Consider the following 21,526-nt stretch of genomic DNA (forward strand, 5'->3'; position numbering starts at 1 on the left):
ATATATATATATATATATATATATATATATATATAGCATTGCCATTTAATAGAATGCATGGTTTCTAGTAAGAACCCCACAAATATTAACTAAATCTATTATTCTAATATTATCTATGCCACAGATACTAAAGCTATACCATGAGTGAAAATTCCTTGTATCTCAAACAGAGAGCGCCATGGTAAACAGGGACAATGGAAAACAGAAGGGCCGAATTCACTAACCTCTTCTAGCACAGACTGCTCAGAATGTCATGTTACAATATATGACCAGTAACTGTTCAAGATTACCTTCAGCCATAAACTCAAACCACACCCTAAACTTTAAAGACTAATCCATCAATAGGTCAAGGATTCGCACGGGGGAGGAACAGGAGCTGGGAGTCGGTGAGAACCTGGGGCTGGCAGAGGCGGCAGAGCCTGCCAGCATCTATGCATTGAGTCATGGGAGGAAGGGTTGTGACCATACTCACTCTGAGTCTAGTGCTCCCTCACTGTGCCCACCATACCTCCCATCGATTTTCTGTTGTTTATACCCCCTCAGCTCAGGATTCCGCTGATGGACAGGAGCCTTGTAACACTCTTGGTTGAGTAATCAGCCTAATTGGTAGAATGCATACTACTAATTATGGGAACATGGAGAAGTGTCCTTTCCCAAAGGAACAGCCAAGAGTCTGTCCAATTTTAGTGACTAGCCACAAGGTTCAGGGGAGTGGGTCTGGAGAGGAAGCTCTAGTGGAAGTTGTTGGCCTGAACAGAAATGCTGCAATATGGTGCACCGCTGACACATTCCCATTGTTGAAATGTTTCAGGTGTGGGCAGGATGGAAACTGGCTACACTGCTCTGCAGATCTTCTTATTTGTGGCGCATGGGATCACCTGTGTCCTCGGCATCGTGGGAAATGGGCTTGTGATCTGGGTGGCTGGATTCCGGATGGCATGCACAGTCACCACCTTGTGTTACCTAAACCTGGCCATAGCTGACTTCCTCTTCAGCGCCATTCTGCCATTCTTCATTGTTGTAATTTCTATGCAGGCACGATGGCCTTATGGCCAGTTCCTATGCAAGTTATTTAGCATTATGGGAGACACAAACCTGTTTGCCAGTGTCTTCCTCATTGCTTTCATTGCTCTGGACCGCTGTATTTGTGTCCTGCATCCGGTCTGGGCCCAGAACCACCGCACTCTAAGTCTGGCTAAAAAAGTGATCATTGTACCCTGGATTCTTGCTCTACTCCTTAACTTGCCAGTTCTCATCTTCTTAAATACAGTAACGGATGATAACGGGGATATATACTGTGGTTTTGACTTTGACTTCTGGGGTGACATCAGTGAAGAAGAGAAGTTGCAGAGGTTTTCTACCTCAGCAGCAATCATAGGGATCAACCGGTTTGTCATTGGCTTCACTCTACCGATGTCCATCATCGCCATCTGCTATGGGCTCATTGCAGCCAAGATCCGAAACAAGGGAATGATAAAGTCCCGCCGTCCCTTACGGGTCCTCACAGTTGTCGGAGCTTCCTTTTTCATTTGCTGGTTCCCCATGCAACTGTGTCTTCTTCTGAATACACTCTGTGCCAGAGCAGTATTTGAAGGAAACTACGACATCATTATTCTCCTGGTATCTCTAACAGGCACCCTGGCCTTTTTCAATAGCTGCCTCAACCCAATGCTCTATGTCTTCCTGGGGAGAGACTTCCGAAAGAGACTGATCCACTCCCTGCCTGCCAGTCTGGAGAGGGGCCTGACTGAGGACTCAGCCCCAACCAGTCACACAACAACCAAATCTGCTTCACCTCCTACTGAGGCCGAATTACAGGAGATGTGAGGTGACTGGGCTCATTTATGAGCTTTGCCTGCTGCTGTCCTGCTCCCTCTTCCAGCTTCATCTTACCTGAGGTCATACTGAGTGTTAGGTAAAATTTCCCTGCCCAAGAGACTGTAGAAAGAGACTGAGGGCCCCATTATTACACTCAGAGTTTATTAAGGGAACATACATACAAGGCTCAGCTTGGGAGGCAGCAAGATGACACGGATGTCCTCCCTGCCACATGGCAGGTGATAAGGAGTTTACAGGACAGTGCAGATGGATGGAGGTACTGGAGAATGACCCACTTCAGACAAGGAGAAAATGCCTTATATACTTTCCCAAAACACAGTGAGGGGCCGTCCAAGGAACCAGTAGGCTGTGGGTGTTGGGAGGGGTTGTCTTTGAGGGAATTTCTGGAAAGCGATCTCTGCTCTGGCCTGAACCTAGCTGGAACTGGCCAGACAGTCTGGCAACGATCACATCAGTGAATAGCCTCTTCTCCACGCTGAACCACTCATCAGGAAAAGTACTTTGGTGACCCCTGATCTGGGGGAAGAAATGGGCATCAGGGTATATTGCTTTTATTTTTGGTTCTACCCTGGGGATAGGTGATCATGGGAAAGAATACAGGGATAGGAAGAGGAAGATGGATGGGGAATCTGTAAAGCTTAGATGAGAGAGTATATTAAGGCAAAAACTAGTATTTCATCATGAAATAAGATGTTTCCTGTAGATTTGTTATCTATTTTTTAAATCTGAAAACAAGTTTCTTATTCCTACTTTACTAATGGTTTGCTTCTTTTTTAAATCATGAATAAGTGCTGGACTATATCAAATGCATATTCAGCAGCCATTAAGATGATATTATTTTTACCATTTTACTTACACCATCATAAACTGTATTTATTTTTGAATGTCAAATTTCCTTTGTATTCATAGAATAACCACAGTTGGTCATGATATATTTTGTATATTTCTAATTAATCTCACTAAATGGGTTTGGAATTTCTGCATTTATGATTATGTAAAGATGGGTTTAGTCTTTTACTTCCCTCTTATATCTATGTCAGGTTTTACATCAAAAGAAAAAGAGCTGGGAAGTGATTCCTCCTATTCTCTGGTGTTATATTTTTTATTAATGTTTAGAGAAATTCACCAGGCTTGAGCTTTCTTTTTGAGAAGACTTCTTAACAGACTCAATACCTTTAATAACTTCAGACTATTCAGACCTTCTATTACCTCTCTGTCTGTTTTGGTAATCTGTGACATTCAAGGAATTTAGCCATGTTTTCCAAATGGTCAAATTTATTGGTATGAAAGAGTATGACAACTGTGTTACAGTACATGGTAGGGGTATTTTTACATGATAAGACTGTAATCTATCTGAGGGCAGGGTTTGGCCTTTATTGTTCATGAATGAATCCCAAAACCATATGTGTAAAATAGTGCCTGACATGTGATAGACACCCAAGAAGGAGTTATATAACTAATGACTCAATAAATAATAGCATCATCCTGGTATCAACTGAAAACCTTTAATGTAAAATTAAATGAACTCTGAATTCATCATGAATGGGGGCCTGTTTACTGAACTCTTGCTGCCATTCCCAAAATTTTTACAAATCCTCAAGTGACTTATCTTTTTATGAACACCTCAAATTTTGACTTTCTGTTTCAAATAAAGTATTCTGGCTAACTGTTGACTGATGTCTTTGCTTTGAAATAAATCAATCTACAGTAGTTCTCAGCCTTTTTTCTTGGTTTCCGCAAATAATCACTCACACATTGTCATCTAATGTGTAACAGAACATCCTGATGCATTGGCAAAGGTGAACTCAAAATAAATATTCAAATGCAAAAAAATATGTTGGTGTTAGTCCATGGTTCTTACAACTGGCATCTAAACACTTGCAATTTCCTAAATGATAAAGGTGTCTTTTATCAATTTTTTTAAAAGTTTCCTGCATGCTTATGTTAATTTTGTTGATTTATTTTTGTTAATCCTCACCTGAAGGTTTTTAGAGTGGAAGGGAGAGAGAGAGAGAGAGACAGAGAGAGAGAGAGAGAGAGAGAGAGAGAGAGAGAGAGAGAGAGCGCTCGATTGGTTACCTGCCACATCCACTCCAACAAAGGTCAGGGATAGATCCTGCAACTGAGGTATAGGCCCTTGGCCAAAATGGAACCCGGGACCCTTTAGTCCAAGAGCCAATGCTCTATCCATTGAGCCAACCCATCTAGGGCTAGAACTGTCTTTTTATCATGAGGAGTCCCTTTGGAGCACACAAAATTTATGCTAATGAGGTATGTTAGGGTGGACCCCTAGGTAGCCTCAGTAGTAACAAGTGATTAAATTTCAGCTCAACACACTGACTTCTGGAAACAATAGCTGGGAAGGTACAGGATATTGAGCTCCATAAAAACTCATGAACCATAGGACTTGATGATTTTCTAGGTAGTTGAACACATCAAGGTATTGGGAGGATAATGCCCCAGAGAGAACCTGGAAACTATGTGCACACCCATCCCCCATACCTTGCCCAATGCATCTCTTCGATTTGACTGTTCTGAGTGGTATTCTTAATAATGAATTGCTAAACATGTACCAGTAAATTCCTTCTTGAGTTCTGTGAGTCATCCTAGCAAATCATTGTACCTAAGGAGGGGGACTATGGGGACCCCTGATTTACAGCTTGTCAGTCTTGAGTACAATTTGGCAACCTGGGACTCCCAAGTGGCACCTGAAGTGGGGTAGCCTTGTAGCACTGAGCCCTGTACCTTGTAGGATCTGACCCTAATTCCAGACAGTGTCAGACTGAATTAGACTGTAGAACACCCAGGTCAGGTCCACAGAGAATTGGAGAATGTTTCAGTACAGAACAAACCCACACCTCTGATGTCTAAAGTGTTGTTTGAGTGCAGAAACAAGGTTTTTTTAACCATTAAATGTGTTTTTACTGCTTACCTCCAAATCCTCTCACATCAGTAATTGTTTCTTTCATTTCTCTGAATTTCTGAAAGAGAAAGGCTCAGACACAAAACATCCTTGGCCCTTGATATTTAGAGCACTGAACTCTAGTCTCCCACAGCAGGTAGGAGGTGAGGGAAATATTCAGACACTAAGGTTCTAAAAAGAGTACCCTGCCCTAGTGTACTCTTTTGCTCAGTGGATAGAGCATCAGCATACAGACTGAAGGGTCCCCGGTTCAATTCCGGTCTAGGGCACATGCCTGGGTTGCGGGCTCGATCCCCAGTAAGGGGCATGCAGGAGGCAGCTGATCATGAATCACATCATTGATGCTTTTATCTCTCTCTCCATCTCCCTTCCTCTCTGAAATTAATAAATATATATTTTAAATAAATAAATAAAGTACCCTGACAACATATCCAGAGTGTTTTATAGAAATTGCAAGATCTCGGCATCTGTCACCTGACTGGTTGAGCCCCATTGTCCCTCCCCCTTGTCCTTCAATAAAGCATCTGCTGAAGCCCTCCTGCCACAGCAAGCCAGGAACTGGACACAGGAACAGGTCGCAGCTGGTGGTAAGTTCCAAGCCTGAGAATTTAAAAATTGTTATGAGAGCTTCTATTATGTGGCAGATACCTCCTGAGCTCTAGAGCTGGACTGTCCAATAACAATCCACTTGCCACATATGACTATTAAGTTTTTGCTAATCTGACCTGAATTGAGCTGCAGTCAAAAATGAATTCTGATATTCAAAGACTTAGTATGAAAAAGGAAGAGAAAATGTCTCATTGAAAATTCTCAGATTGGTTAGGCTCAAATGATAATCTCTATGTGTTGAGTTAAATAAAATAAATTATTAAAATTTATTTCTTTTACTTTTAAAATATATTACATATGAGACTCACTGGTGTGGCTATAGAGATATAGCATTGAATGAATTACGTAGTCTTCTGTTGCATGTGTATGAATGTAGAGAGTATTTAGAAAAACAGAAAATAAATGAATGGACAAATAAACAAGGACAGTCCCTGGTGATACAGCTGTTCTTGGGGAAGCTGCTTTACACTGTTAGTCAGCAAGGACCCTTCTGAGAATATAATATCTAAGCTGAGATAGCAATATTCAGAGAGTGCAAGATGTGGGAAGCTTAAAAGGAGGGGCATAGTAGGCAAAAGGAACAGAGGCTGAAAAAGCCCCGAGATGGCAATGAGCTTGGCACATTCAAGAAATCAAAGGGATTCTGTGTGGATTCATCACAGGGTGTAAGACGACAGTGGATATATGCGTTCTGAAGGGTGCACAGTGCAGACCCACGAGTGCTTGGGGAACTTGAGCTAGGAGTTTGGAAGCCAGTGGAGGCTGTTGAGCAGAATAATGTCATGGTATGATTTGTGTTTCTAAGAGATCATTTGGCTTATGTCCAGAGAACGGATTTGGGTGGGGACAGCATCAGAAGCAAGAACATGCGATTTGGAAGGTTAGTGCAGATCTGCAGCCAGATAAGGGATACAGACAAGGGTTATGGTGAGAGAAACCATTCCACGTGTGGACTCAGTTTTTTTGTAGAGAGCCTTGGTTGACTTGGATGAGATGGTCATGGAAAGGGGGTGCAAGGATGTGTTCGATTTGGAGATTTAACAATTGAGTACTTAAATTACAAACAGGCACGGAATATTGAGAGAGAGGTAGATTTGGGGGAAGTCAAGAGTTTGGTTTATCCGAGGCAGCCTTCGGATTGGGAGGAGAAAAGGCTAGTAAATACGACTGAGGTGAAGTGGCCTATTGAGCTATAAACACAACCAAGATTGTGTTGCGTGTACATTTTATCATCAACTGGCATAAGGAGGAGGAAGTGGTTTATGGGTCCCACCTAACTGAGATATCAGGATAGGAACCGAGAAGGCACGACTGGAGGAGTGACATGGAGGCCGTGGGCATCCTTAAGGGGAGCCCAGTCTGTGGAGTGGTCAGGACCAAGTCAATTCGCAGTGAATTTAGGAGTCAAGCCGAGGTGACAAGTGGAGACAACTCTGCCTTCTAGTGTTTGGCCGGGAATACGCTTCACCAAGAGAATTCTCTTGAGAGAACACAGTGCTGAAGCTGAAAAGGAGCATGGGCCACGGGCGGTTGCTGTGTGAAGGGAGGGCATATGGTCCTGTTGGTGTGACAGAATGCTACAGCAGAAGGAAAATCTTGAGGATGTTTTGGCTGAAAAGAAAAGTGACACTGCAGGAGGGGCATTGGTGGGAAGGTGAGAGGGGGAAATGCAGAGCAAACGTGAAAGGGGAAGAACAAGAACTCTATTCACTATACAGGTGCAGCTATAGAGGGGGGTTTGCTGGAGAGAAGGCTAAAAGGTTCACAACCATTATTACCGTTTACTCATTAAAATATGAGGCAAGGGCATCTGCTTAGAGCAGGAATGGGGAGGAGTTTAAGAAGTTTAAAGAGAGCCAGGCCAGGGTGGTTCAGTGGTTGAGCGTTGACCCATGAACCAAGAGGTCACCGGTTCGATTCCCCATCAGGGACATGCCCGGGTTTTGGGCTAGATCCCCAGTTCAGGGCATGCAGGAGGCAGCTGATTGATATTTGTCTCTCATCCATGTTTCTCTCTCTCTCTCTTTCTTACCCTCTCTCTAAAATCAATAAAAACATATTTTAAAAAAATAAGTTTGAGAAAAAAGAAGTACTGAAACCATTATTTCCAAACCATGGGAATGCAAACATGATGATAGAGTAAAGTAACAAGGGACTGCTGAGTTTCCACGTATAATCTGTGCTCATCAATTCAGTGGGGCCCCTTAACAATTTTAACACTGGGAGGTCACTTCCTCCCATCATCCCATGGATGATGATACCAACCCAAAAGCAAGGATATTGTCATTGGAGTTGATACACTGTAGTATAAATGACACCTTTTATGAGACACCAAATAGCAGCCATCATAATCCACCTGAGTACCATCTGGAACACAGATTCTCCCCCACCCTGCATTGAGAGAGTGGGCCCATAATTTCACAACTTTCCCTCATGGGCTTTTTCCCACCTGTCATTGCACAATCATCCTTCCTTGTTGTATCAACATTTATATATGATCCCCACTTAATATAATGCATGGTTTCTAGTAAGAGCCCACAAATATGAACTGAACCGATTAGTCTCATATTCCCTATGCCAAAGCTATACCATGAGTGAAAATCCCTTGTATCTCAAACAGAGAAGAGCTCCATATCAGACAGACAGTGGAACACAGAGGGTTGAATGTAAAGAAGGGCCCCTCACTGACCTCCACCACCACAGACTCCACAGGATGTAACACGTTACAATATATTACCGGTAATTGTTCAAGCGATAGACTCAAATCACGTTCTAAAACTTTAAAGACTAATCCATCAATAGGACAAGGATTCTCACGGGGGAGGAACAGGAGCTGGGAGTCGGTGAGAACCTGGGGCTGGCAGAGGCTGCAGAGCCTGCCAGCATCTATGCATTGAGTCATGGGAGGAAGGGTTGTGACCATACTCACTCTGAGTCTACTGCTCCCTCACTGTGCCCACCATACCTCCCATCGATTTTCTGTTGTTTATACCCCCTCAGCTCAGGATTCCGCTGATGGACAGGAGCCTTGTAACACTCTTGGTTGAGTAATCAGCCTAATAGGTAGAATGCATACTACTAATTATGGGAACATGGAGAAGTGTCCTTTCCCAAAGGAACAGCCAAGAGTCTGTCCAATTTTAGTGACTAGCCACAAGGTTCAGGGGAGTGGGTCTGGAGAGGAAGCTCTGGTGGAAGTTGTTGGCCTGAACAGAAATGCTGCAGTATGGTGCACCGCTGACACATTCCCATTGTTGAAATGTTTCAGGTGTGGGCAGGATGGAAACTGGCTGCACTGCTCCACAGATCTTCACATTGGTGATGCAAGGGATCACCTGTGTCCTCGGCATCGTGGGAAATGGGCTTGTGATCTGGGTGGCTGGATTCCGGATGGCACGCACAGTCACCATCTTGTGTTACCTGAACCTGGCCTTAGCCGACTTCCTCTTCAGCGCCACTCTGCCATTCATCATGGTTTCAAATACCATGAAAGGACAATGGCCGTTTGGCTGGTTCCTATGCAAGTTAGTTTATCTTATGGTAGACACAAATCTGTATGCCAGTGTCTTCCTCATTGCTTTCATTGCTCTGGACCGCTGTATTTGTGTCCTGCATCCGGTCTGGGCCCAGAACCACCGCACTCTAAGTCTGGCTAAAAAAGTGATCATTGTGCCCTGGATTCTTGCTCTACTCCTTAACTTGCCAGTTCTCATCTTCTTGACTACAATAACGGATGATAACGGGGATGTATACTGTGATTTCAACATTGACTTCTGGGGTGACATCGGTGAAGAAGAGAAGATGCAGAGGTGGTTTACCTCAGTAGCAATCATAGGGATCAACCGGTTTGTCATTGGCTTCACTCTACCGATGTCCATCATCGCCATCTGCTATGGGCTCATTGCAGCCAAGATCCACAAAAAGGGCACAATTAAGTTCGGCCGTCCCTTACGGGTCCTCACTGCTGTCGTGGCTTCCTTCTTTATTTGTTGGTTCCCCTTTCAACTATGCCTTCTTCTACACACAGTTTGGATCAGAGAGATGGTGTTTGAAGAAATGTCCATCTTTGGTCTCCTGATGTACCTAACAAGCTGCCTAGCCTTCTTCAACAGTTGCCTCAACCCAATGCTCTACATCTTCCTGGGGGGAGACTTCCGAAAGAGACTAATCGACTCCCTGCCTGCCAGTCTGGAGAGGGCCCTGACTGAGGACTCAGCCCCAACCAGTCACACAACAACCAAATCTGCTTCACCTCCTACTGAGGCCGAATTACAGGAGATGTGAGGTGACTGGGCTCATTTATGAGCTTTGCCTGCCCCTGTCCTGCTCCCTCTTCCAGCTTCATCTTACCTGAGGTCATACTGAGTGTTAGGTAAAATTTCCCTGGCCAAGAGACTGTAGAAAGAGACTGAGGGCCCCATTATTACACTCAGAGTTTATTAAGGGAACATACATACAAGGCTCAGCTTGGGAGGCAGCAAGATGACACGGATCTCCTCCCTGCCACATGGCAGGTGATAAGGAGTTTACAGGACAGTGCAGATGGATAGAGGTACTGGAGAATAACCCACCTCAGATAACGAGAAAATGCCTTATATACTTGCCCAAAACACAGTGAGGGGCTGTCCGAGAAACCAGCTTGCCAGGGGCTTTGGGAGGGGTTGGACTGTCTTTGAGGGAATTTCTGGAAAGCGATCTCTGCTCTGGCCTGAATCTAGCTGGATCTGGCTAGACAGTCTGGCAGCGATCACATCAGTGAATAGCCTCTTCTCCACGCTGAACCACTCATCAGGAAAAGTACTTTGGTGACCCCTGATCTGGGGGGAAGAAATGGGCATCAGGGTATATTGCCCTTATTTTTGGTTCTATCCTGCGGGTAGGTGGTCATGGGAAAGAATACAGGGATAGGAAGAGGAAGATGGATGGGGAATCTGTAAAGCTTAGAGAGAGTATATTAAGGCAAAAACTTTAGTATTTCATCATGAAATAAGATGTTTCCTGTAGATTTGTTTTTATCTATTTTTTAAATCTGAAAACAAGTTTCTTATTCCTACTTTACTAATGGTTTGCTTCTTTTTAAAATCATGAATAAGTGCTGGACTATATCAAATGCATATTCAGCAGCTATTAAGATGATATTATTTTTATCATTTTACTTACACCATCATAAACTGTACTTATTTTTGAATGTCAAATTACCTTTGTATTCATAGAATAACCACAATTGGTCATGATATATTTTGTATATTTCTAATTAATCTCACTAGATGGGTTTGGAATTTCTGCATTTATGATTATGTAAAGATGGGTTTAGTCGTTTACTTTTATATCTATGTCAGGTTTTATATCAAAAGAAAAAGAGCTGGGAAGTGATTCCTCCAATACTATTCTCTGGTGTTATATATTTTATTAATGTTTAGAGAAATTCACCAGTCTTGAGCTTCCTTTTTGAGAAGACTTCTTAACAGACTCAATTTCTTTAATAACTTCTGACTATTCAGACCTTCTATTACCTCTCTGTCTGTTTTGGTAATCTGTGACATTCAAGGAATTTAGCCATATTTTCCAAATGGTCAAATTTATTGGTATGAAAGAGTATGACAACTGTGTTACAGTACTTGGTAGGGGTATCTTTACATGATAAGAATGTAATCTATCTGAGGGCAGGGTTTGGCCTTTATTGTTCATGAATGAATCCCAAAACCATATGTGTAAAATAGTGCCTGACATGTGATAGACACCCAAGAAGGAGTTATATAATTACTGACTCAATAAATAATAGCATCATCCAGGTATCAACTGATAAACTTTAATATCTAATTAAATGAACTCTGAATTCATGATGAATGGGGGCCTGTTTACTGAACTCTCGCTGCCATTCCCAAAATTTTTACAAATCCTCAAGTGGCTTATCTTTTTATGAACACCTCAGATTTTGACTTTCTGTTTCAAATAAAATATTCTGGCTAACTATTGACTGGTGTCTTTGCTTTGAAATAAAACAATCTACGGTAGTTCTCAGCCTTTTTCCTTGGTTTCCGCAAATAATCACTCACACATTGTCATCTAATGTGTAACAGAACATGCTGATGCATTGGCAAAGGTGAACTCAAAATAAATATTCAAATGCAAAAAAAATGTTGGTGTTAGTCCCTGGTTCTTACAACTGGCATCTAAACACTTGCAATTTCCTAAATGATAAAGGTGTCTTTTATCAAGTTGTTTTTTTTTTAAGTTTCCTGCATGCTTATGTTAATTTTGTTCATCCTCACCTGAGGGTTTTGAGAGAGAGAGAGAGAGAGAGAGAGAGACTTAGATTGGTTGTCTCCCACATCCACTCCAACCAGGGCCAGGGATAGAGCCTGCACCTGAGGTACAGGCCCTTGGCCAAAGTGGAACCGGGAACTTTTAGTCCGAGGGCCAATGCTCTATCCATTGAGCCAACCCATCTAGGGCTAGAACTGTCTTTTTATCATGAGGAGTCCCTTTGGATCATACCAGAATTTATGCTAATGAGGTATGTTAGGGTGGACCCCTAGGTAGCCTCAGTAGGACCAAGTGATTAAATTTCAGCTCAACACACTGACTTCTGGAAACAATAGCTGGGAAGGTGCAGGATATTGAGCTCCATAAAAACTCTTGAACCATAGGACTTGATGATTTTCTAGGTAGTTGAACACATCAAGGTATTGGGAGGATAATGCCCCAGAGAGAACTTGGAAACTATGTGCACACCCATCTCCCATACCTTGCCCAATGCATCTCTTCGATTTGACTGTTCTGAGTTGTATTCTTAATAATGAATTGCTAAACAAGTACCAGTAAATTCCTTCTTGAGTTCTGTGAGTCATCCTAGCAAATCATTGTACCTAAGGAGGGGGACTATGGGGACCCCTGATTTACAGCTGGTCGGTCTTAAGTAAAATTGGCAACCTGGGACTCCCAAGTGGCACCTGAAGTGGGGTAGCCTTGTAGCACTGAGCCCTGTACCTTGTAGGATCTGACCCTAATTTCAGACAGTGTCAGACTGAATTAGACTGTAGAACACCCAGGTCAGGTCCACAGAGAATTGGAGAATGTTTCAGTACAGAACAAACACACACCTCTGATGTCTAAAGCGTTGTTTGAGTGCAGAAACAAGGTTTTTTTAACCATTAAATGTGTTTTTACTGCTTACCTCCAAATCCTCTCACATCAGTAATTGTTTCTTTCATTTCTCTGAATTTCTGAAAGAGAAAGGCTCGGACACAAAACATCCTTGGCCCTTGATATTTAGAGCACTGAACTCCAGTCTCCCACAGCAGGTAGGAGGTGAGGGAAATATTCAGACACTAAGGTTCTAAAAAGAGTACCCTGCCCTAGTATACTCTTTTGCTCAGTGGATAGAGCATCAGCATACAGACTGAAGGGTCCCCGGTTCAATTCCGGTCTAGGGCACATGCCTGGGTTGCGGGCTCGATCCCCAGTAAGGGGCATGCAGGAGGCAGCTGATCATGAATCACATCATTGATGCTTTTATCTCTCTCTCCATCTCCCTTCCTCTCTGAAATTAATAAATATATATTTTAAATAAATAAATAAAGTACCCTGACAACATATCCAGAGTGTTTTATGGAAATTGCAAGATCTCGGCATCTGTCACCTGACTGGTTGAGCCCCATTGTCCCTCCCCCTTGTCCTTCAATAAAGCATCTGCTGAAGCCCTCCTGCCACAGCAAGCCAGGAACTGGACACAGGAACAGGTCGCAGCTGGTGGTAAGTTCCAAGCCTGAGAATTTAAAAATTGTTATGAGAGCTTCTATTATGTGGCAGATACCTCCTGAGCTCTAGAGCTGGACTGTCCAATAACAATCCACTTGCCACATATGACTATTAAGTTTTTGCTAATCTGACCTGAATTGAGCTGCAGTCAAAAATGAATTCTGATATTCAAAGACTTAGTATGAAAAAGGAAGAGAAAATGTCTCATTGAAAATTCTCAGATTGGTTAGGCTCAAATGATAATCTCTATGTGTTGAGTTAAATAAAATAAATTATTAAAATTTATTTCTTTTACTTTTAAAATATATTACATATGAGACTCACTGCATGGCTATAGAGATATAGCACTGAATGAATTACGTAGTCTTCGGTTGCATGTGTATGAATGTAGAGAGTATTTAGAAAAAAAGAAAATAAATGAATGGACAAATAAACAAGGACAGTCCCTGGTGATACGTCGTTTCTTGGGGAAGCTGCTTTCCACTGTTAGTCAGCAAGGACCCTTCTGAGAATATAATATCTAAGCTGAGATAGCAATAGTCAGAGAGTGCCAGATGTGGGAAGCTTAAAAGGAGGGGCATAGTAGGCAAAAGGAACAGAGGCTGAAAAAGCCCCGAGATGGCAATGAGCTTGGCACATTCAAGAAATCAAAGGGATTCTGTGTGGATTCATCACAGGGTGTAAGACGACAGTGGATATATGCGTTCTGAAGGGTACACAGTGCAGACCCACGAGTGCTTGGGGAACTTGAGCTAGGAGTTTGGAAGCCAGTGGAGGCTGTTGAGCAGAATAATGTCATGGTATGATTTGTGTTTCTAAGAGATCATTTGGCTTGTGTCCAGAGAACGGATTTGGGTGGGGACAGCATCAGAAGCAAGAACAAGCGATTTGGAAGGTTAGTGCAGATCTGCAGCCAGATAAGGGATACAGACAAGGGTTATGGTGAGAGAAACCATTCCACGCGTGGACTCAGTTTTTTTGTAGAGAGCCTTGGTTGACTTGGATGGGATGGTCATGGAAAGGGGGTGCAAGGATGTGTTCGATTTGGAGATTTAACAATTGAGTAAATTACAAACAGGCACGGAATATTGAGAGAGAGGTAGATTTGGGGGGAGTCAAGAGTTTTGTTTATCCGAGGCAGCCTTCGGATTGGGAGGAGAAAAGGCTAGTAAATACGACTGAGGTGAAGTGGCCTATTGAGCTATAAACACAACCAAGATTGTGTTGCGTGTACATTTTATCATCAAGTGGCATAAGGAGGAGGAAGTGGTTTATGGGTCCCACCTAACTGAGATATCAGGATAGGAACCGAGAAGGCACGACTGGAGGAGTGACATGGAGGCCGTGGGCATCCTTAAGGGGAGCCCAGTCTGTGGAGTGGTCAGGACCAAGTCAATTCGCAGTGAATTTAGGAGTCAAGCCGAGGTGACAAGTGGAGACAACTCTGCCTTCTAGTGTTTGGCCGGGAATACGCTTCACCAAGAGAATTCTCTTGAGAGAACACAGGGCTGAAGCTGCAAAGGAGCATGGGCCACGGGCGGTTGCTGTGTGAAGGGAGGGCATATGGTCCTGTTGGTGTGACAGAATGCTACAGCAGAAGGAAAATCTTGAGGATGTTTTGGCTGAAAAGCAAAGTGACGCTGCAGGAGGGGCATTGTTGGGAAGGTGAGAGGGGGAAATGCAGAGCAAACGTGAAAGGGGAAGAACAAGAACTCTATTCACTATACAGGTGCAGCTATAGAGGGGGGTTTGCTGGAGAGAAGGCTAAAAGGTTCACAACCATTATTACCGTTTACTCATTAAAATATGAGGCAAGGGCATCTGCTTAGAGCAGGAATGGGGAGGAGTTTAAGAAGTTTAAAGAGAGCCAGGCCAGGGTGGTTCAGTGGTTGAGCATTGACCCATGAACCAAGAGGTCACCGGTTCGATTCCCCATCAGGGACATGCCCGGGTTTTGGGCTAGATCCCCAGTTCAGGGCATGCAGGAGGCAGCTGATTGATGTTTGTCTCTCATCCATGTTTCTCTCTATCTCTCTTACCCTCTGTCTAAAATCAATAAAAACATATTTTTAAAAAATAAGTTTGAGAAAAAAGAAGTACTGAAACCATTATTTCCAAACCATGGAAATGCAAACATGATGACAGAGTAAAATAACAAGGGACTGCTGAGTTTCCACGTATAATCTGTGCTCATCAATTCAGTGGGGCCCCTTAACAATTTTAACATTGGGAGGTCACTTCTTCCCATCATCCCATGGATGATGGTACCAACCCAAAAACAAGGATGTTGTCATTGGAGTTGATACACTGTAGTATAAATGACACCTTTTATGAGACACCAAATAGCAGCCATCATAATCCACCTGAGTACCATCTGGAACACAGGTTCTCCCCCACCCTGCATTGAGAGAGTGGGCCCATAATTTCACTCTGAGTCTACTGCTCCCTCACTGTTCCCACCATACCTCCCATCGATTTTCTGTTGTTTATACCCCCTCAGCTCAGGATTCCGCTGATGGACAGGAGCCTTGTAACACTCTTGGTTGAGTAATCAGCCTAATTGGTAGAATGCATACTACTAATTATGGGAACACGGAGAAGTGTCTTTTCCCAAAGGAACAGCCAAGAGTCTGTCCAATTTTAGTGACTAGCCACAAGGTTCAGGGGAGTGGGTCTGGAGAGGAAGCTCTAGTGGAAGTTGTTGGCCTGAACAGAAATGCTGTAGTATGGTGCACCGCTGACACATTCCCATTGTTGAAATGTTTCAGGTGTGGGCAGGATGGAAACTGGCTACACTGCTCTGCAGATCTTCTTATTTGTGGCGCATGGGATCACCTGTATCCTTGGCATCATGGGAAATGGGCTTGTGATCTGGGTGACTGGATTCCGGATGGCATGCACAGTCACCACCTTGTGTTACATGAACCTGGCCATAGCTGACTTCCTCTTCAGCGCCACTCTGCCATTCTTCATGGTTGTAAATTCTATGCAGGCACAATGGCCTTATGGCTGGTTCCTATGCAAGTTATTTAGCATTATGGGAGATACAAACCTGTTTGCCAGTGTCTTCCTCATTGCTTTCATTGCTCTGGACCGCTGTATTTGTGTCCTGCATCCGGTCTGGGCCCAGAACCACCGCACTCTAAGTCTGGCTAAAAAAGTGATCATTGTGCCCTGGATTCTTGCTCTACTCCTTAACTTGCCAGTTCTCATCTTCTTAAATACAGTAACGGATGATAACGGGGATATATACTGTGATTTCAACATTGACTTCTGGGGTGACATCGGTGAAGAAGAGAAGTTGCAGAAGAGCGTTACCTCAGCAGCAATCATAGGGATCAACCGGTTTGTCATTGGCTTCACTCTACCGATGTCCATCATCGCCATCTGCTATGGGCTCATTGCAGCCAAGATCCGAAACAAGGGAATGATAAAGTCCCGCCGTCCCTTACGGGTCCTCACAGTTGTCGGAGCTTCCTTTTTCATTTGCTGGTTCCCCATGCAACTGTGTCTTCTTCTGAATACACTCTGTGCCAGAGCAGTATTTGAAGGAAACTACGACATCATTATTCTCCTGGTATCTCTAACAGGCACCCTGGCCTTTTTCAATAGCTGCCTCAACCCAATACTCTATGTCTTCCTGGGGAGAGACTTCCGAAAGAGACTGATCCACTCCCTGCCTGCCAGTCTGCAGAGGGCCCTGACTGAGGACTCAGCCCCAACCAGTCACACAACAACCAAATCTGCTTCACCTCCTACTGAGGCCGAATTACAGGAGATGTGAGGTGACTGGGCTCATTTATGAGCTTTGCCTGCCCCTGTCCTGCTCCCTCTTCCAGCTTCATCTTACCTGAGGTCATACTGAGTGTTAGGTAAAATTTCCCTGCCCAAGAGACTGTAGAAAGAGACTGAGGGCCCCATTATTACACTCAGAGTTTATTAAGGGAACATACATACAAGGCTCAGCTTGGGAGGCAGCAAGATGACACGGATGTCCTCCCTGCCACATGGCAGGTGATAAGGAGTTTACAGGACAGTGAAGATGGATGGGGATACTGGAGAATAACCTACTTCAGACAAGGAGAAACTGCTTTATATACTTGCCTAAAACACAGTGAGGGGCTGTCCGAGAAACCAGCTTGCCAGGGGCTTTGGGAGGGATTGGACTGTCTTTGAGGGGATTTCTGGAAAGCGATCTCTGCTCTGGCCTGAATCTAGCTGGATCTGGCTAGACAGTCTGGCAGCGATAACATCAGTGAATAGCCTCTTCTCGACACTGAACCACTCATCAGGAAAAGTACTTTGGTGACCCCTGATCTGGGGGAAGAAATGGGCATCAGGGTATATTGCTTTTATTTTTGGTTCTACCCTGGGGATAGGTGATCATGGGAAAGAATACAGGGATAGGAAGAGGAAGATGGATGGGGAATCTGTAAAGCTTAGATGAGAGAATATATTAAGCAAAAACTTTAGTATTTCATCATGAAGTAAGATGTTTCCTATAGATTATTTTTATCTGACCACAGAAGTTTCCTATTCCTAATTTACTAACAGTTTTCTTCTTTTCTTAATCATAAATTACTACTGGATTGTATCAAATGCATGTTCTGCAGCTATTAAGGTGATCATAATATTTTTATCATTTTACTTACACCATCATAAAGTATCTTCATTTTTTAGTGTTAAATTACCTTTGTATTCATAGAATAACCACACTTGATCATTATACACTATATATATACTGTACATATATAAAACATATATATATACTTCATATATATACTATATATATATGTACATATATACAATTTATGTATACATTATATACTTTATGTATTTCCAAACCACTCTAGATTGGTTTGGAATGTCTGCATTTATATTTACATGTAAAGATGCATATGTTCTTTCACTTTCCACTTATATCCACGTCAGGTTTTACATCCCACGAAGTAAAAAGAGCTGGGAAGTGATTCATCCAATACTATTCTCTGGTGTTGTATATTTTATAAATGTTTAGAGAAATTCACCAGTGAACCCAAGTGGATATTGAGTTTTCTTTACAAGAAGACTTCTAACAGGTTCAATTTCTTTAATAATTATGGGATTATTCAGACTTTCTATTTCCTCTTGTGTCTGTTTTGGTTACCTATGACATTCAAGGAAGTTAGTCATTTTTTTCCAAATGGTCAAATTTATTGGTATGAAACAGTATGAAAACTGTTTTACAGTACTTGGTAGGGGTGTCTTTACATGATAAGAATGTAATCTATCTGAGGGCAGGGTTTGGCCTTTAATGTTCATGAATGGACCCAATACCATAGGTGTAAAATAGTGCCTGACATGTGATAAACACCCAAAGAGTTATATAATTTATGACACAATGAATAATAGCATCATCCAGGTATCAACTGAGGACCTTTAATGTCTAATTAAAATAAATTCTGAATTAATCATGAATGGGGGACAAACTCTCACTGCCATTCCCAAAACTTTTACAAATCCTCAAGTGGCTTATCTTTTTATGAACACCTCAGATTTTGATTTTCTGTTTCTAATAAAGTACTCTGGCTAACTGTTGAGTAGTGTCTTTGCTTTGAAATAAATCAATCTACATTAGTTCTCAGTCTTTTTTCTTAGTTTCTGCAACCAATCACTCACACATTATCATCTAACATGTAAGAGAACATCCTGATGCATTGGTAAAAGATAAACTCGAAATACAGATTCTAATGCAAAAAAAAAATTTGGTCTTTGTCCCTGGTCCTTGCCATCGGGCATCTAAACACTTGCAATTTCCTGAATGACATAAGTGTCTTTTTATCATGAGGAGTCCCTGTAGATCACATCAAATTTATGTTAATGAGGTGAGTGAGGGTCGCCCCTAGGTAGCCTCAGTGGGACCAAGCCATTAAAGCTTCCACATTTTCAGATCAACACACTGACATCTGGAAACAGTAGCTGGGAAGGCGCAGGATATTAAGCTCCATAAAACTCTTGAACAATAAGAGTTGATGAGCTTCTAGGTTGCTGCACACATCAAGGTATTGGGAGGTTGATGCCCCCAAGAGAACATGAAAACTCTGTGCACACACATCCCCCCATACCTTGCCCTAGGCATCTCTTTGTTTGGCTGTTCTGGAGTTGTAGTCTTAATAATGAATACAACATAATGTTGTATTTATTATTTTTGTTTGTTTGTTGTATATTTACTTATGCTAAACATAAGTAAATTCCTTCCTGAGTTCTGTGAGCCATTCTATCAAATAATCAAGGAGGGGCACTATGGAGATCCCTGATTTACAGCTGGTCGGTCTTAAGTACAATTGGCAACCTGGGACTCCCAAGTGGCACCTGAAGTGGGGTAGCACTGAGCCCTGTACCTTGTAGAATCTGACCCTAATTCCAGACAGTGTCAGACTGAATTAGACTGTAGAACACCAGTTCTTCAGGTCCACAGAGAACTGGAGAATGTTTCAGTACAGAACAAACCCACACCTCTGATGTCTGAAGTGTTGTTTGAGTGCAGAAACAAGGTTTTTTTAAAAACCAATAACTGTGTTTTATTGCTTGCCTCCAAGTTCTCTCACATCAGCAATTATTTCTTTCATTTCCTTGAATCTCTGAAAGAGAAAGGGCCCCCACACAAAACATCCTTGGCCCTTGATATTTAGAGCACTGAACTCCTGCCTTCCATAGCAGGTGGGACAAGAGGGGAATATTCAGACACTAAGGTTCTGAAAAGAATAAGCTGACAACCTATCCAGAGTGTTTTATGGAAATTGCAAGAAGCTCTGAGTTCCTGTCACCTGACTGGTTGAGCCCCATTGTCCCTCCCCCTTGTCCTTCAATAAAGCAGCTGCTGAAGCCCTCCTGCCTGAGGGCTTACTCCACAAGAAGACAGGAACTGGCCACAGGAACCGGTCGCAGCTGGTGGTAAGTTCCAAGCCTGAGAATTTAAAAATTGTTATGAGAGCACTTATTATGTAGCAGATACCTCCTGAGCTCTAGAGCTGGACTGTCCAATAAGAATCCACTTGCCACATATGACTATTGAGTTCTTGCTAGTCTGACCTGAGATGAGCTGCAATCAAAAATGAATTTCATATACTCAAAGACTTAGCATGAAAAGGGAAGAGAAAATGTCTCATGGAAAATTCTCAGATTGGTTATGCTCAAATGATAGTCTCTATGTGCTGAGTTAAATAAAATATATTATTAAAATTTATTTCGTTTACTTTAACAAAATTGAAAGTCACAGATGAGGCTCACAACTCTGGTTCTATTGGACAACACAAATATAGGGATATGGCATTGAGTAAAATATGTAGTCTTCTGTAGCATATGTACTAATGTGCAGGGTATTTTGAATAAAAAACAAATGAATGGACAAATAAACAAGGACAGTCCCTGGTGATATAGGCTGTTCCTGAGATAGCTGCTTTGCACTGTGCATCAGGCGGGACCTCTCTGAGAATAGAATATCTAAGCTGAGATAGCACTATTCAGAAAGAGCCAGATGCGAAAAGCTTGAATGGAAGGGACAAGTAGGCAGAAGGAAGAGAGGATGCAAAAGCCCTGATATGGCAATAAGCGTGGCATGTTCAAGAAATCAAAGGAATTCAGTGTGGATCCATAACACTATATGAAAGGATAGTAGGTGTGTGAGGTCTGAGGTTACACAGCCCAGATCCAGGAGAACTTGATAAGCTTGAGTTAGGAGTTTGGAAGTCATTCTCCAATGGTGTTGAGCAGAATGTCATGGTATGATTTGTGTTTATAAAAGATCATTTGGCTTATATGTAAAAAGAGAATGGTTTGGGGGGGGTGGTGGAGGAGGCAGCATCAGAAGCAAGAATAAGCTATTTGGAAGGTTAGTGCAAATACGCAACCAGACAAGGTCTATGGACAAAGTTAATGGTGATAAAAATTGTTCCAGTTACTTTGTAGATAGAACTGATTGACTTATATGGGGTGGTCATGGAAAGGGGATCAAGGACGTGTCAGATTTACAGGCAGAGATTTAACAACTGAGTGCTTAAGTTCCAAATAAACATAGAATATTGAGAGGGACAGATTTGGGAGGATGGAAGAATTAAGAGTTTGATCTAGGCAATGTGAGGTTTGGAAGGAGAAAAAGCTAATAAATTGGCCCTAGCTGGTTTGGCTCAGTGGATAGAGCATTGGCCTGCAGACTGAAGGGGTCCTGGGTTCAATTCCAGTCAAGGACACATGCCTGGGTTGTGGGCTCGATCCCCAGTAGCGGGTGTGCAGGAGAAAGCCGATCAATGATTCTCTCTCATCATTGATGTTTCTCTCTCTCTCCCCTCTCCCTTCCTCTCTGAAATCAATAAAAAATATTTAAAAAATAATAAAGCTAGTAAATTGGTCTGAGAT

At 42.6% G+C, this 21,526-nt stretch overlaps 3 protein-coding genes across 3 annotated transcripts; all 3 read left to right on the forward strand.

Moving 5' to 3' along the window:
• Positions 1 to 822: 822 nt before the first annotated feature.
• Positions 823 to 1,827, forward strand: LOC307092302 (N-formyl peptide receptor 2-like; the record flags this gene model as incomplete). The annotated part of the gene is made up of 1 exon (XM_079759542.1): positions 823 to 1,827. One exon carries the CDS (start codon positions 823 to 825, stop codon positions 1,825 to 1,827), a length of 1,005 nt encoding a protein of 334 aa, XP_079615668.1.
• A 6,823-nt stretch (positions 1,828 to 8,650) lies between these two features.
• LOC307092344 (N-formyl peptide receptor 2-like) lies at positions 8,651 to 9,655 on the forward strand (the record flags this gene model as incomplete). Its single annotated transcript, XM_079759591.1, has 1 exon — positions 8,651 to 9,655. One exon carries the CDS (start codon positions 8,651 to 8,653, stop codon positions 9,653 to 9,655), a length of 1,005 nt encoding a protein of 334 aa, XP_079615717.1.
• Positions 9,656 to 15,911: 6,256 nt separating this feature from the next.
• Positions 15,912 to 16,916, forward strand: LOC307092563 (N-formyl peptide receptor 2-like; the record flags this gene model as incomplete). Its single annotated transcript, XM_079759841.1, has 1 exon — positions 15,912 to 16,916. One exon carries the CDS (start codon positions 15,912 to 15,914, stop codon positions 16,914 to 16,916), a length of 1,005 nt encoding a protein of 334 aa, XP_079615967.1.
• Positions 16,917 to 21,526: the final 4,610 nt, after the last annotated feature.

This window comes from Cnephaeus nilssonii (genome assembly GCF_951640355.1).
Source record: "Cnephaeus nilssonii genome assembly, chromosome: 20".
NCBI lineage: Eukaryota > Metazoa > Chordata > Mammalia > Chiroptera > Vespertilionidae > Cnephaeus > Cnephaeus nilssonii.